Below are 17,925 nucleotides of genomic sequence, written 5' to 3'. Positions count from 1 at the left end.
ATTTTGAGCTATTTTTTTCTGTTCTCTATAGATAAGGAAAAGCCTGAGTTTGACTGCCCAATCCCCATGTCTGGCATATCAGTCAACCCCGGTCAGGCGTACGCCATCGTGGAATACCTCCTCCCCGACGCAACCGACAACGTGGACTCCAACATCCCGGTCTACTGCGTCCCGGCACCGAGCTCCAAGTTCCCCCTTGGGCCGACCAGTGTCTCCTGCGTTGCAACTGACAAGGCCAAAAATTCCGAGAGGTGTTCGTTCCCCATTGAAGTCCGGGGTGAGATGTCACAGTGAACTTTTTTATATATATTTGTCTATTTCACTTTTTGTAAGCTGCATTGTAGGAATGCAAATTCTTTCCATTTGTAACTTTTAAAGCTATAGTCCATCATTTGCAGCCATCCGAAAAGTAACTGGCGTAATTACTGTTGAAAAACAAACCTGGTTGAAAGATAGTAAGGGAACTAAACTCCCTGTGAAATTATTCTTTCTGGGAAGCTGTCATTTTGAAGTAATCAACGAAAGAAGGCATTTCCAACGGTGATTCTTAAGAAGCACCGTAGGAAAATTTAAATTAGTAGTTCGTTTTGTTATTCAGTGCAGCGCGCACCAGAATTGGAACGACGCACACACGCGCGCGGTTGTTATAATTCGTCGGATCAGTGCGCGACGCCGCGTATAGCTGCAATTCAAAACAATTGAAAACATGATTCAGTAACTTTTGATTTGAAATTGAGATCTTAGAAATGCTGCTTTTCTCGGAATGTACAGCTGAAGCTTAGCTGAAACTTCATCAGGTTAGTTGCTCAGTATCCTTCATTAGATTTTGAACACTTTTGTTGCTTCAAACGAACAAAATGCACTAATTACAAATGATGGACTATAGCTTTAAGACATGCAATGTCTAGGTCAATATAATTCTTCAAAGAGGGATAACAAAGATGTTATAAATCTGTAATTGGCAGTGCATTTCATTCATTTCATTTGCCTTTTGGAATGCTTTTTTTTAAACAGATAATCACTTTAATATTTCGGTCCACATTTGTCACCAATTCATGCACAAAATGAAAAAGTGTGACAAGTTTATAACGAGAGGAAAGTGCAAATTTAAATTCAAAACAAACAATCAACATAAAAGAGAAACATTGTGATGACAGTGAATTAGAATAAGCATCCGTACATGTTGTAGATGGACAAATAATGAACAAGTGTCGCCCCCCCCCCCCCCCCCCCCCCCCGGTTCCACCACCCCTGCAAGGGAATACTGCAATTTCATGAAAGTCTGGCAGAAGTTTCAGTCATGTTGACATTAAACCACAGGCCTATCGTTTTCTTTATTCTTCTTTGTACCAATTGTTCTGCGTTTTGCACCGATTGTTTAGACGACGAGGCACCCAAGTTCAACTGCCCCTTACCCATGACCGAAGACACGGACGAGGGCCTGCCAACTGCTGAGGTATTCTACAGTCTACCATCAGCGACCGATAACGTTGATGGCGACCTCCCGGTAACCTGTGAACCGGCGCCCAATTCAGCATTCCCAGTAGGCGTAAACACTGTCGTGTGCTCCGTCGCCGATGCAGCTGGCAATTCAAAATCATGCCCGTTCACTATCACAGTTGAAGGTAACAGTTCAAGAACGGTTTTCGCAATTTTTGTGTCGTGGTATAGCTATATACTATAATTATTCAGTCACTTAGATGCTTTTAGAAAAGGTTATTGAAGTAAGGATGTGTAAGTAGAATCACCAAAATAAATTTTTCAAAAAACGAAAAAAAATAATAAAAAATATACCCAAATATGGGGACAAATATATTACACGGCCGGTATTACCGATTTATGAAAATTAGGAATATTTCGAGTCAAAATTAACGATGGCATCCACCCACATCTTGTTTGTTATGGATTAAATAATTGATCCAACGTGGTTGCCAGCTATTACCCAAAAAAACTTTTTCTAGAGGATTTTTCAACACTTGGCTGACCTGCTATAACCCGAAGAGTCACATTCAACAGTAGTAACATGCATTGAAGTTATCTCAAGTACAAGTTTTATTGTTTGGTCATTCTTTTTTCGTTTCCAGACAATGAAGCACCCAAGTTCGATTGTCCAATCCCAATGGAAGACATTCCTAATGACGCTGGCAAGAAGTCTGCGGTTGTCGACTACACCCTGCCATCGGCAACCGACAACGTGGACGAAACTGTCACCGTCACTTGCGAGAAGGCATCCGGCTCGGAGTTCCCCGTCGGAACGTCGCAGGTCCGTTGCACTGCCACAGACAACGCTGGCAACTCCAAAGCTTGCACATTCCCTGTGGAAGTAGAGGGTAAGACAACAAAATTGGATTTACGGTAGTTTTTGGGTTGTTGCAATTATCAGTTTGAGAAATTGCAATGAACTCATCAATGCCGCTGCACGATTAGTTATAAAGAGCAAAACAGATCGTCATGCAGACGTGACACCCATACTTCAGGAAGTACATTGGCTTCTAGTTACGGTGCGGGTTGAGGTCAAGACCCTTTTTGGGGGCCAAGCGAGATTTGGCCAGGATTGTAGCAAGGCATACGGTGACCATGCTTTTTGCCATCTATGCACGGACTCTATGGAACAGACCTTCAGCTTATTTGAGAATTATTAAACTTGGGAACTTTTAAAAATCACAGCTTAAGATATTTATTTCTAAAAGGGTGTTAATTACTTTTGAATTACTGGTTTACTTTTGTGTGGTTTTGAGGTTGTGTTAAGCCTTTTGCGATTTTAATGTAAAACGCTGTATCAAGAATAAAATAGTATGACATGTATTATTATTTGTATTAAATAAGGAATTATATTGAGATTCTGTTAGTCTTCATGTACGCATGTTTACAGTGTGGTCGCAGTTACAGTTTTGTTTCGAGAACAATGTAGGTATGAATTACCCAAACAAAGTTACAAAACGAAACTCTACATATATCTTTACATTAACTTTTTTTTTTTTTTTAGATAACGAAGCACCAGAATTTGACTGCCCTATCGATATGACCTCAAACACGGACAAGGGTTTTTCGACCGCCACGGTATCCTACACCGTACCGACTTCAACCGATAACGGGGACGGTAGCGTCCCAGTAACATGCATTCCGGCACCCGGAACACCATTGAAAGTGGGAACAACCACTGTCGAGTGCACCGCTACCGATTCTGCGGGCAATAAGAAGTCTTGCCCATTCGAAATTACGGTTCAAGGTAAAAACTTGGAGGTTATTCTTCACTTTTGTAGTTACAGTTATATCTTTGGTAATTCAGCTTGGCAAATTTCAATTTTTGCTTCCTTTAACTGTTCTCTTTTTTTGTAATTCTTGAAAACTACTCAGTAACTGCTTATTTGAGAGATATTTAAAAATGTATGGTGGGTCAAAAGGAAGTTAGCATTGTATTATGGGAAAAATGACGACTTCAAATGTTATTTTTTATGCCAAATTTTGCAGGATTTTTTTAACGATTCTTTCCTTGGTACAAATTGTTAGACAACTTTCCTGTGTAGAGAGGAGTAACAAATTATTTTGGGAAAATTCTGTATGTGTATTTTGGGAAAACAGGTTAGCAACTCCACATTGGAATTTCACTTCATGATGTTTGAGTTTAGATGAACAATGCTTTTGTAAATGAATACACGCGAGCCTAAACCTCAACCAATCACAATAGGGGTTATATTGTTGGAAAGCTGACGAGATGAAGAAAAATGACTTGGGAGATCTAAGCTCCCAGGTGGCGCTATTTAACGTTGTGATGATGTTAATGGACCAGTTTTTGGCTGAACACACAAAAAGGAGATTTTTGACTAAAAATGCAGTGTTTAACATCATTTCGCAAGTGAAAATCAGTGGTTTATTCATTTTTTCTTTCATTTTCTGAAAGAGTATATTGTTAGGGTCATTCTGTAGTAAGAACTAAGGTATACTCTGTCCAATAATGAAGTGGTGGCGACAGATATGAAAAAAAGGCCTGTTTTTAATGAGTTTTTCGCCGCGTTCTCTCATAGAGGTTTCACATAAAAACCGGCCTGGTGGGTTAGTTCCCCAAAGGAATCCACATGAAATGGTTACCATTGGCCGAATTAATTCGTTCACAGATAAGGAAGCACCCGAATTTGAATGTCCCCTCCCTATGGAGGACGCCATAGTGGACGCGGGCAAGGACTTCGGGACGGTGGTCTACCAGACCCCGGTAGCATCCGACAACGTTGACTCCAACGTGCAAGTCACCTGCGTCAAGCCGCCGGGATCCCAATTCCCGATCGGTAGATCTGATGTCGAGTGCACGGCCGCCGACACTGCCGGCAACTCAAAGAAGTGCTCATTCCCCGTTGTAGTTGGAGGTAAGAACTTGTCAGATTACATTTCTGTTCAATTCGGGGAATAAACAATGCAGTGCGTCGCCAAGAGTTTGCCACGGAGACTTCATTTTTTAAGTTTACGGTCGACAAAACAGAAACCATTTAAATGAGTGTGCAGTTGACAACTTGAGCTAATTTGTTCTAGATTAGGGCATAGCGTTCTGCCGCCTTACAAAACGAACACCACATTGACGACTAGAAAAGAAGCGGGCAAAAAGATCCTCGAATCAAACGCTTACGAAACTACTGACCGGAAAAACTAACAATTTCAAATGTCTTTGCAAATTTGTTGAACCATCTCCCAGAGTGCACTGGGAAAAGTGATCTTTCATTGGCAAACTCTTGGTGGCGCACTGCATTGTGAATCGCCCGAATTGTATTGACCTTTCAGGGCTATTCGTTCACAAACGAGTATTTTCGGACAGCTTTTTGCCAGTTCGAATATTCGAAAACAAAAAAAACGACACACATACACCAACAACTGTGATGTTTTGTATTGTAAAGTTGCAGTGTTTTATCGTCAGGTGCCATTTTCGTGTCGACATTAACTTTTTTTTGTCGACGGCGGTTTATTGTTCAAATCATTTTAGCAGTTTGAAGCCTTTTGTAGTTATAAAATTCTGCAAAAACACTCATGTGCCACATATCGAATATGTGAATATAATTGTATAACGCAGGATGGCGTACATGATTGTTCTAGGTTCTTGGTATAATGTATAATGCAAGCAACTTCTCGGAAGGCTCGTATTTTTATGAATGTCTGTTTGTGCTTGTTCCCTTCAGATAACGAGGCTCCCAAGTTCGACTGCCCAATCCAAATGATTGTGGCCACCAGCACTGGTCTCTCGACTGCCGTCATTTCCTACACTGTGCCAACCGCGACGGATAACGTCGACGGTACCATTGCAGTGACCTGCACACCGGAATCAGGCGCTGTGATCGGCGTTGGAACGACCACCATTGAGTGCACTGCCGCGGATACTGCCAGCAATACCAAGACGTGCCAGTTCCCTATTACCGTTGAAGGTAAAATCTAGGATTTGAAATAGTGAATTTGAACTCAAATCTTGTATTGTGTTTTGAAACTCAAGTGCATCATGTATATATACCTCACATTTCTGTGCAATTTTGGTTGAGTATCTTTAAAGTAAACATCGTTATAGTTAGTGTGTAATTTTGTATCTTATTTGCATTTCTAGATCGGGAGGATCCACAGTTTGAGTGTCCAATCCCGATGGACGTGAACGTGGACCCGGGCAAGAACTTCGCCACGGTAGATTACACGCTGCCAGTCGTCACGGACAACGTGGACTCCGGTCTGCAAGTCAACTGCGACAAACCGTCGGGATCCGAATTCGGGATTGGAAATACAAAGGTCACGTGTTCTGCCACTGACAGTGCCAACAACCAGAAGACGTGCACGTTCCATGTTGACGTAACTGGTAAGATGTAGTCATAAATCTGTATCTTTCTACCTTCACAAATTGAGGTGTGCCCTCAGTGTACAGTGTTCATGAATTTTAAATCACTCAATAATTTTGCAACTCAAAAGTAACCCTGCAAACTTTTCATTAGGATTCGACCTTAACTTTCTTGTTCACTAGCCAGTACGGCTACTGAAACAGACTCTTTAACTAGCTTGCGGGCATTTTTACTAGCCCGCACTTTTTTCTTATCTGAAATACAAAATGGCGTATTTTCAGGCTCATTTCTGAGGCAATTTTGTCAGTGCTTTTGATTAACAGATCTAATAATTCAACCTTTTCAAACAGTTGATAAGATCAGACCCAAATTGATACAGGTTTGCTTTCTGAATTTAATGATTTATTTCTTCCTGTACGTTCATCTTTGCCGTGTCCCAATAATATTTCACTCGCCAGCCGGGCTACTTAAGGAATAGTTTGACTAGCCCGCCGCTGTTTTGACTAGCATTTGGCTAGCAGGCTACCGCTAATTTCGAACCCTGTTTTCATCTTGAACGTTATGAACATAACATAAGCCCTTTGTTTCTTTGTTTATTTGTTCAGATAACGAGGCACCAGAATTTGACTGCCCGATCCCCATGACCGAGCCCACGGACCCAGGTCAGCCAACTGCCGCCGTGGTTTACACCACGCCAACGGCCATCGATAAGGTTGATGGTACCGTACCTGTAAGCTGTACCCCAGCATCTGGTACAGCACTCCGTGTCGGAGAAAACATCGTCACTTGTATCAGCACGGATTCCTCAGGCAATTCAAAGACTTGCCCGTTCACTATCAAAGTTGAAGGTAAACTCAGAGTTTTTCAAACATATTTTTTTTTTTTCAGGTGTATTTCTCATTGTCATATGTCATATGACTTGATCCAATGCTTTGCACGTTTTAACTTTGCATTCTCCCGACCAAAGAGACTGTTACTATATCACGTGATTCGGGGCAAGCCTTGTGCTAGCAGCCCCCAGCTCCGGCATGGTCTGGTGTCTTTGTGCCATTCTCAGCCATTGTGAGCAATGTATTGGTGCTGAGCGTCTCTTATGTAACTATGCAAGAGCTTGCCCCGAATCATGTGATTAGCAACGGTGTCTTTGGTCTGGAGAATTCAAAGCTAAAATGAGCCAAGCATTCTGAGCAAGTCAGTGTACCAGATGTTTTTGAAATGTAAAACCCAAAGGGTATAGGTTACTCGCAAATGGCTTATTGGATTGAACTTTTTGGGTATATATTTCTGTTCCTGTTTCAAGTTTGTATTTTATTTCTGTTTTTTTTTGTGTGTGTTTATTTTGTTCGTTTGTGTGTATTTTGCATTGTGATATGGAGAACAGCAAGTACCATTGGATTGAAACTTGGTTGGGATGTAGACTACACATAGTTTGTTTCTTCTCTTGTGTCTAGATAAGGAAGAGCCCGATTTTACTTGCCCGACTCCATTGATGGGCGTGTCTGTTGACCCTGGTCAGACCTATGCCACCGTCAACTACCCTCTACCGAGAGTTACCGACAATCTGGACTGTAGCTCCACCCTCTCGGTCAGCTGCGTGGAGGCACCTGGCTCTCAGTTCCCCATCGGAACCAGCGTGGTCACATGCACTGCCACTGACACGGCCGGAAACTCTAAGACGTGCACCTTCCCAATTGAGGTTCAGGGTAAGAGTGGACCAGTAGTATTTTGTTTGAGTTTTTTGTTTAGATTAAGTAAAAAAAGGTAAAGGGGACGAACATGTGTTAACAGGAACGGAGTGCCCATCTCTCTTTCGTTAGCGATTGGGCCAGACTCATATGCTGCTGTGGGGGTTCGCCACACCTCCTCCACAGCGAGTAATTACCTTCCCAGCATTGAATAATGCAGGTACCCATTTAACACCTGGATTGAGAGGAGTAATTGAGGTAAAGCGTCTTACTCAAGGGCACAACACGCATGGCCACGGCAGGGCTCGAACCCACAACCTCACGATTATGAATCCTGTGCTCCACCGCTAGACCACACGTGCCCACTTTAGATTAAGGGTTTGACCTGAAATGTCGGTTCATTTACAATTTGTTTAAAATACGGATAAAAATAAGTTTGCCTTTTCTCCAAAATACTGCATCGTTATAAAGCTGATTTCCATTAGCATTTTCAGTCTGGTTATAAAACCCAATATAAAAATGAGCCTAACACTTTGCGATATACTAGTTTGTTTGTTACTAATGTCCCATCGAAAAAAAAAAGACTTCTTAAATAGGTTGAGATCTGGGATAAAGTTGTATTAAACTTATGCCCATGACAACATTTCAACAAAACTCTGGAACGCAAAAATTCTACTAAGCTAACCGTCTGCAGATATTTTTAACATTTCATGATCTTTAACCAAAAAAGGGACTGAAAAGGTTTCAAATAATATTCAAAGTTTGAGTATTTTATTGGCTGATTTTATTGGCTATTTCTAGATGACGAAGCACCCGAGTTTGATTGCCCACTTCCCATGAAGGAATCAACAGATGCCGGTCTGCCGACTTGGGCTGCAACCTACACAGAACCTACGGCTACCGATAACTTGGACGGTATTGTACCGGTTTCCTGCGTACCAGCACCAGGAGCACCATTTGCCGTCGGACCGACCACTGTCACGTGCACCGCTACCGATTCTAATGGCAATAAAAAGACGTGCCCGTTCATCATCACTGTTGAAGGTGAAGTTTCAGATCATTTTCCGTTTGAGTTCTTGTGCTCACTTTTAATTTAAATAACTTTCACTCAGTATTACTCAACATGATTTTTACACAATATTGCTCGACATGACTTTTACTCAATATTACTCAACATGCATTTTACTCTATTAACCAACATGAGGTTTGCTCTATATTGCCCAGCATGAGTTTTACTCAATATTACTCGACATGACTTTTACTCGATATTACTCAACATAATTTTTACTCAATATTACTCAACATGATTTTTACTCGATAATACTCAACATGAGTTATTACTCAACATGATTTTTTACTTAATATTACTTGACATGACTTTTACTCAATATTATTCAACACAACCTTTACACAATATTACCCAACGTGAATTTTACTCAGTATTCAACGTGAAATTGGCTCAGTGTTACTCAACATGATTTTGGCTCAGTATTACTCAACATAATTTTTGCTTAATATTGTTCGTGAATTTTACTCAATATTACTCAACATGAGCTTTACTCAATTTATTACTCAACATGAGCTTTACTCAATATTTTTTAACATGAGCTTTACTCAATATTACTCAACATGAGCTTTACTCAATATATTACTCAACATGAGCTTTATTCAAAATATTACTCAACATGAGCTTTAACTCAATATATTTTTCAACATGAGCTTTACTTAATATATTGCTCAACATGAGCTTTACTCAATATTACTCAACATGAGCTTTACTCAATATTACTCAATATTACTCAACATGAGCTTCACTCGATTACTCAACATGAGCTTTACTCAATATATTACTCAACATGAGCTTTACTCAGTATTACTCAACATGAGTTTTACTCAATATTTCTTAACATGAACTTTACTCAATATTACTCAACATGAGCTTTACTCAAAATATTACTCAACATGAGCTTTACTCAATATATTTCTCAACATGAGCTTTACTTAATATATTGCCCAACATGAGCTTTACTCAGTATATTACTCAACATGAGCTTTACTCAATATTACTCAACATGAGCTTTACTTAATATATTACTCAACATGAGCTTTACTCAATATTACTCAACATGAACTTTACTCAATATACTACTCAGCAGGATTGTTACTTAATGCTAGATGTTATGCATCTTGACAGTTGCTGAATAGTACTCATGATTGATGTTTCTCACTGTTAGTCACTATGACTGCTACTCAGTGTTACTAACTGTTAATGTTACTCATCATGACTAGTACTCAGCATTAATCACTATGACTGTAACTCAATATTACTCACCATAACTGTCACTCAGTATTGCTCGATATAACTGTTGACAAAAGAAATTATAAATGCGACGAGGCCTCTCAGTAGTTAAAATGTATTCTTAGACTGGAATTTTTGGTTGAACAGATGGGCTGCAGTTTTGTTTATTTCAGATTTCAGAGAGTTTCAAATACTTTAACAATCTTTAATACAAGTCTCTTGACTTCTTGCCTGTTTTCAGATAAGGAAGCTCCGGACATCAGTTGTCCAATCGACATGACAGACCTGTCACCCAATCAGGGACAAGTATACGCCACTGTCGTCTACCAACTGCCACAAGCGACGGATAACAAGGACGCAAATCCCACGATTGTCTGCGACAAATCGCAAGCCTACCAGTTTCCCATCGGCATCACCAAAGTCACATGCTCCGCCACAGACAATGCCTTGAACACCAAGGATTGCTCGTTCACTATTGAGGTTAAAGGTACGAAAGTACAGTTTGAAGTTAAGATTGTGGCGCTTGTGTTCTTGGGTCAGACGCTTTACTCTAATCGCCTACCACGAAGTTAAGTGCACATACCAAAATCTCAAAGCATTTCATTACCACTGTTCATCAGGCCGTGAGACCAGTTTTTGCCGCAGCTCGAGATCAGCGCTTTATGGTCTCTACCCTCACAGGTACCCATTTATACTCCTGTCTGAAGAGAGGCGATTGTAGTAAAGTGTCTTGCCCAAGAACACAAGCACCATGTTCCCTGTCGGGGTTTCAACCAATGTACCACTGCTCATGAGCTGAAAACTGTAACCATTGGACAACGGGACTATAAGTCAAAACAATTCATTCACAATTCATCACAAGTTTTAAGACAAGACACAAGATATTAAAATAAATTGAGACATAGACATTCAATACTGTATTGAATATAGACATTCAATACTGCCCCAATACTGTTGGATTCGTGTGCTTTATAAATACACATTATTATCAACAGAAGTTATCAATTAAAAGAGAAGGGAGTTACCTGGTGCTTTGTAGAAGATTAAAAACAAAACTATTGCTGCTGTTTTGTGTGTGTGTGTTTCAGACACCACGCCACCAGATGTCAACTGCCCGGTCGACATGACCTTCAACTCCCCGTCCGAGATCGACTTCGTGGTCTCTCGCGATGTCAGCGCCACGGACAACGACGGCTCGAGCCGACCGGTCACGTGCGACAATGCTCAAATCTCGTACTCCAACGGGCGCAACACCGTCACCTGCCGCGCCACGGACGCCAGCGGAAACGAGGGAACCTGCCAGTTTGACATCATCATTGGTACGTGGCAACACGGCTCGACTTTGTGAACCTCCTAAAAACAGAAAATATTGCTGAACCAATTTATATGCTAAGTAAAATAAGCAGGGGACTAGTTTCAGGCAGTATACATAACATTACATCTTGGCTATTGTATTTGTATAGATATATATACTTTTAGTGTAGCCAGAGGTATTGGAATTGAAGGTCTTCAGGCCACAGTTTTTAGGTAAACTTTTTGAATTCCGGGCATACGCGCCTCTGGCTTACGGTTTTGTTTTGTTATTTTGTTTGTTTGAAAATTTATTGTTAGTATGTGTTTTTTAATGCCTAATTATCAATAATAACAATTAATGCAAATATCTGTGTTTTGTTAATGTTATTGTTCTCGTCAGCTCCTCCACTGTGCGAGTTCCCTACCGAGGCCAACAGCTACAATACCTACATGGAGTGCGCGACACCCCTCTCGCCTAACGATCGTACCCAGGTCTGCTTCAAGGGCAGCAGTGGGTACAACATGTACGTTGCCATCTGGGATAAACAGGACCCCATGCTCCAACCGGGAATGATCGATCTGAGTAAGTTTGATTGATAATTGGTAATTGATTTTTGGTGATTTGATGATTGGTATTACGATAATTGATAATTTATCATTGGTTATTGAAATTTCGTTATATTGGTCCTTTGTAATTGGTATCGGATAATTGATAGTTGATGGATGATAATTAATAATTGATAATTGATAATCAGGTGACAGCAGATAATTGATCATTGATACCTGATTATCATAATTGATAACTGATCACCAATAACTGATTGCTGTTTGTCGTTTTTTTTTTATTTGTAATTGATAATCGATAATCTACAAGTGATGATTGACGATTGATAATTGATAATGGATGGTCGATGATCAATCTGTAATTGTAATCGATAATCTACAAGTGATGATTGACGATTGATAATTGATAATGGATGGTCGATGATCAATCTGTAATTGTAATCGATAATCTACAAGTGATGATTGACGATTGATAATTGATAATGGATGGTCGATGATCAATCTGTAATTGATAATCGATAATCTACAAGTGATGATTGACGATTGATAATTGATAATGGATGGTCGATGATCAATCGATGACTGATTGATGATCGCTTATCAATCACTGATCATTAATCATAATTGATTTCAACTGTAACCTAAGTGTAGTTTATCATTGCCCCATAATGTAATGGCAAGTTAGATTGACGATTTCATTTTGTGTCCTTAATTGTTACTTCTTACGCCAACTTCATCTGATTTTGTGAGAACTCATCTGATACAATTAAGTACAATCATTGTACTTAATTTACAAGTTTAGTTTGTTTGTTTGTTGGGCTGTTTGTTTGTTTGTTTAACCTGACATTCCGCTGTTTCTCTTTTTCAAGACATCATGGAAGGCACAGTCGAGATCGCTCACGAGGGCTACTTCGCGTCAGAAAGCATTCCGGGTTTCAGCGGCGGCGATCCCAAACTCTGCGTCCGACGCGATCCCACGGACATCACCATTTCCTACGACGGCACCCCGCTCTACACGACACCGACCGGCGCGCCCTTGACGGAAGTTGGCTTTGCTTCCAGTGACGAAGCCTTGTGGACTGCCCAGTCGTACTTCGGACCAATAGGTGAATTGTGCTGGCAAAGAGCTTACTTGTTTACTGATTGACTGACCAATCGACTCACTGACTGACTCCCCCACTGTGTATCAATTAGGGTTTCAACCCACTCTGGATATTAAGGAAAACCTTGAAAATGCGTTTCCATTTTTCCAGTCAGGAAAAACTCAGGGAATTTGGGGAAAACACCCCAAAACTAAGGACAAACTCAGGGAATTTGACAGTGACCCAGAAGGGATCAAGTCATCGCCAGTTTGGCGTATGTGCGTCTTGTGCCATGTGTCCAAGTTGTGTCCATTGACTGACTGGCTGTGCTGGCTTGTTAGTGTTTATGCCGTGTGAATATTACACAACTCTCCAGACAATATCAATTGGCTGAGCTACGTCACCTCGTGACTTCCTAGCAACCTCGTGAAAGTGAAATTATTTCTCATAGAATTTTTGAAAATTTTTATGGAAAAAGGGGAAAAGAGGGGAATTTTATTTTCACGAGGTGCTTGGAACCCTGCAAATGACGTCCTCAACGTAAACATTTTTTTAGCTGGGCCGATTTGGTCTTGTGAATTTGCCGTTCGTTTTTTGGTAATTTTGCTTCACAAAAAAATCCCCATAACTTTTTATAACCACCAATTATGTCCCTTGTTCTTTTAGCAGGCTGTCAGTCAAGGTATATGTTGCACTGAGTTATGGGGCAATTTGTGGTGCAACATGCCCCGCAATGCCATCACATATACCTTCATTTTATGATATTTACCCCCAATAAAACCCATGAAAATCCTCCAATTTGTACTGTTGACTTTTCTGCTTACAGGGAGTAGTCGACGTCGCCGTTCCATCGATGATGACGACCCCCTCAGGACAGGTAGGCATGGTAACGGTCACAACAAGTCTTAAATCGGACACAAGTTGTTCAAATTAGACTTTTTCCTTTGGAAGTTTTACGAAACTTTTCCATCTAAAAAAAAAAAATAGGTCAGTAAAACTGGGGGAATACCAACCATGTTGATGTGCGAAGACTGTTCTAAAGATGTCTAACAAACAGTAGAATATATTTCCTAATTCTGTTATAATACCCCTTTAACATCTGAAGTTACCATAAAAAGTCAAATGTGTGTGCATTATTTTGAAAGGTTGTGATGTGTGCAAATGGGCAATTCAAGCTTCACGAACATTACAAATCTGACTATTTTTTTAAATTTTTGTACAATCGGAGCTCAGCGACTAAACCTGAAAATGTGTTTTTCTTCAAATTTTATACATCAGTCATCAAGTATGGTCAAAGAGATTATGGACTAGGAGTTTTGATCATTTCTCTGAATCGTTAATTTGGGAATAACTGTGTGCTTGGCCGGTTTAAAACATTTTGTTTAAGGCGAAGTAAAAAAAAAAACAAGTTTCTCGTCCCCGCCCGCTTCCTTTTTGGAGGCCGCCTGGATTTTTTTAATTATTTTTTATTTTTGAAAAATGTAGTACAAAAACACCGAAAAAGTCTACAAATTCATCGGAAAATAAATACCAATACCAATACAACTCTAAATGACACTGTAAATATGTTCAGTTCTCTTGTCCAACTTGTCTTTCATCTTTAAAAGTGTCTTTGAACAGTGGAACACCAACGGTTGCAGGAAATTTTGAAAAGGCGGTCATCTTGAAAAAAATAAAAAATAAAAAATAAAAAGCCCCGCTTCCTCCCTTTTTTAAAAAACCCCAGACGAGAAACTTTTTTTTTTTTACTCGGCCTAAGACCAGTCTGGAGTCTGGATGCTGACAGTCATTATCAACATCCAGACTCCAAACCGGTCGTGAACATAGTTGTTTAATACTGGCCAAGCACATACTTATTTGCATTCCTAAAATACCATTTCGATCAATATGTCAAAACTTAATAGTCAAAACAAGTGAAAAATTCAAAATTTTCGATGATTTTGTTTAACAATTTACTTCATGTTTTTTTAAACACCCCTGTAGCTATGTTATGGTATGTGCCTCTCGCGAGTAGTCGTAAACATCTCCTTATATGGAGATAGAGATTGGCGCGTGAGTGGCACGTTCTGGGCGATGTGGCTCAGACTGCGGCAGTGCCGGTGGAGCGTGAATTTATGCTCTATAAAATTCGAACTCGTTGGTTGTGGACTATTGCACATATGCCTAAATGAAAATAGCGAACGTTCAACCAATAAAAGGGTAAAAGGGACTAGACTTCATAGGAGTCCAAATTTCATGGGACACCAGAAAAGGGTTTAAGACCAGCCAGCTGGTGTTTACATTGGAGACATTTTGTGCACCTTTCTCTGAATGACTACCATTTTCTTTTTACTGTCTTGTCATTTTTCTCCAAAAGCTGTGAAAAGACGTCGCCGACGTGCTGCTGGTGATGATGGTGACCAGCAGGGTGATCTGTTGAAATGTAAGAATTTCCGAATCACTTACATACCAGATAAAGGTGTAAAGGATAAAACACACAAAAAACGTGGTATTAGTCCATCTGGAGAAAGAAGAAATCAAGAAATTGCAGTTGATTTATCCCAAAAAGAAGAGTATTCCAAAAAGAAAAATGTTCAGTGGTACCACACTTTTTCGAGAAATCGATAAATCAACTGCATTTCTTGGGTGGTGATATTATTGGAGACGAACAGACTGCATGAAAAGCAAATGATGTTGTATGCCTTTAAAGTATTTAAATGTTGTTCCGGCCATCCGCCCTCCCCCCCCCCCCCCCCCCCCTCTAAAGTTGTACCACTTTGCTCCTACCGTTGAAAACTGGTAAAAGTTATATTGAATGCTTGACAATTCTGTTCTTGCCTTTGTAGCACGGTCCAAGTTTGAGAAGCGCCGGCGTTAAACAGTCGTCGGGGAGACCAGAGGTTTGAACATGACATGGGTGAGTTGTCGATGGATTAAATGAATTGGTACTTTTTCTTTGTCGTTTGGTTTGATTGAAATGAGACTACTGACATAAGTGGGAGTCATGTTTCTTAAAAAAAAAAACGGAACAGCTTTGGAATGAACTTTGATTCGGTTCGGTAAAGATGGACAAGAAATATTACAGGATTGTTTGGTTTAAGAGATTGGAAACGTTTTGCTTCGGACAATTCCGTGATTCTGAAAACCGTTATAAAACACACAAAAAGCTGATGCTATTCTGTGCGTGTTCCTGTGCAAAGTGTATTAAAAGAAATAATAATAATTATAAATAATAATTGTGCTTATATAGCGCTTTCCATCGTATCAAGGATCTCAAAGCGCTTTACAATTATTACCCCATTCATCAGGCCATGGGACCACACGGCAGCCGATATCAGCGCTCAATCGGTCCTCGACCCTCACAGGTACCCATTTATACTCCTGGGTGGAGAGAGGCAATTGTAGTTAAGTGTCTTGCCCAAGGGCACAAACACCATGTTCCTGGCCGGGTTCGAACCCACACACCTTCGTACACGACTCAAACACCGTAACCACTGGCCCATGGCATTCTACAATGTAAATCAATTTTGTCATGAAGTTGAAGGCTATTTGGTTGCAGCTATGAAGGGAATTTCACCACCATTTTCATCTCAAAAACATAATTGATTTTTGGGGAAATTCCTTCAGTTCAATTTTGACCTCATTGTTTTTCCTTTTCACAGATATGGAAGATGAAATACTGACTTTGGATCTGCTGTAAGAAGACTTGACTTATTTCAAGTTGACCATATACATAGATAGTTTTTTTGGTTTCACTAAAACAAGATTGGTGGCGGTTTTGCTTAGATTAAACCAAAAACTGGTTTGGTTGAAACGACAACACTTGTATTCTAGTGTGGAGTTTCATCACAACGCATGAAAACCAGCAGTGTTGTTTCAAAATCACAGTTTTTGCTTTTCGCGCTGAAAATTTCAGAATTAATCAGGTGGAGAAGAAATACGAAGATAAACGTTTCAAACATAGTGTAGCTATTTTCAAGTAGTTCACATTTTGATGCCAGCTTAGTTGGGCACGTGCAGTAAAAGTCTGATTTTTTTTTCAGGATTTGATGGATATTTTTGATTTCCTTTGAGATTTAGTCACAGATATTGTTGTGTAGTACATAAAGTTTTTGTGAAGAACTGGTTTCCTTGGCGATTAATAGCATTAGGTTGACACTAATGAAGCAGCCAGCTGAGTAGGTAGTGTCGACTTCTTTTTGTTAAAAACTAGAAATAAATGAGCAATGGAGGAAAGGTGGATATTTAAACAAACAGCCAATGCAATGAAAAATTGGGTTTAACCATTTCTTTTTAATCAAACACAAAACCGGATCATGTTAAAACAGTGTTCATTTAAAGTTGCATTTCAGATGTATGTTTCAAAGTCATATTGAATATCATATCACTACTATTTCAAATGAAACAAGTAACAGTCAGTTCATGACACTATATTGATTCAAACACGAGATTTGCGGAATATACCACAATAAAATCTTAAAACTAAGCACTTTCCACTAATATAACATACTTTTTTCACAAGTGTTACTTTGGCAAGTTTGACTTGAAGCCATCAAATGCTCGCTATTGTTTACTCCTCGCACTTAACAGGGGAACACATTTCATCAGTTTCATACATTTATTATTTCTTTGGGCCTGATATATTTGTTAAAATCTACAAACTATGTTATTTAAAGTGGATGTTGTACCAAGTTTTAAACAAGTATTTACTGTAATTCTTAAATATGAAGTTAAAAAAAAATTAGCCTGAAAAGTAGGTCTTCGGCCAATCGGTGAAAAACATTCAGAAAAATGAAAAGGACTTACTGTTAGTTCTGATCATTTATATAAAAATAAGTTTGCATATGTTACAGTTACAAACATTGGTCCTGTTTAGATAATTTGGACTCAAAGCAAATACAGGATAAATGTACAGAAAAAGTACTCCAAACTCCAAACATGGTTGGCCAAAGTAACCTAATCCTCATGCTTTAAATTATTTATCCCCAAAAATATTATGTTTTTGTTTATTAATTGGATGCCATTCAAGGTTAAGGGTGTTTCGTTTCCAAGAAATAAAGAAGCAATTGCATGAAAACGATGAAGTTTGTCTTTCAAATTAAAGTTTCTCTGTAAACAGTTTAATTCCCCATAGGGGACACCGCTTCACCGTTTTGTTGTAAAAAATCGAGGCCTAAAACTGTCTTGTAATGGGGAAGGGTGTGTGGATATGTGCCAAACCA

General features: G+C 39.6%; 1 protein-coding gene across 1 annotated transcript in view; it reads left to right on the top strand.

The window, feature by feature from the left end:
• The window catches only part of LOC119723227, a 72,300-nt gene extending 54,516 nt beyond the window's left edge, over nucleotides 1-17,784 (top strand). The window contains 18 exon segments of the mRNA XM_038193790.1: nucleotides 32-277; nucleotides 1,383-1,625; nucleotides 2,085-2,330; nucleotides 2,987-3,229; nucleotides 4,116-4,361; nucleotides 5,163-5,405; nucleotides 5,579-5,821; nucleotides 6,407-6,649; nucleotides 7,253-7,504; nucleotides 8,288-8,530; nucleotides 10,027-10,272; nucleotides 10,874-11,104; nucleotides 11,479-11,661; nucleotides 12,512-12,748; nucleotides 13,551-13,601; nucleotides 15,081-15,146; nucleotides 15,550-15,620; nucleotides 16,366-17,784. Coding sequence (XP_038049718.1) covers nucleotides 32-277; nucleotides 1,383-1,625; nucleotides 2,085-2,330; nucleotides 2,987-3,229; nucleotides 4,116-4,361; nucleotides 5,163-5,405; nucleotides 5,579-5,821; nucleotides 6,407-6,649; nucleotides 7,253-7,504; nucleotides 8,288-8,530; nucleotides 10,027-10,272; nucleotides 10,874-11,104; nucleotides 11,479-11,661; nucleotides 12,512-12,748; nucleotides 13,551-13,601; nucleotides 15,081-15,146; nucleotides 15,550-15,581 — 3,494 coding nt within the window. The 3' untranslated portion in view covers nucleotides 15,582-15,620; nucleotides 16,366-17,784.
• The last annotated feature ends 141 nt before the right edge of the window (nucleotides 17,785-17,925 follow it).

Source organism: Patiria miniata, unplaced genomic scaffold (genome assembly GCF_015706575.1).
Source record: "Patiria miniata isolate m_02_andy unplaced genomic scaffold, ASM1570657v1 HiC_scaffold_16, whole genome shotgun sequence".
NCBI lineage: Eukaryota > Metazoa > Echinodermata > Asteroidea > Valvatida > Asterinidae > Patiria > Patiria miniata.
The sequence above is the reverse complement of the archived record's forward strand: the minus strand, read 5'-3'. Positions and strand labels throughout refer to the sequence as shown.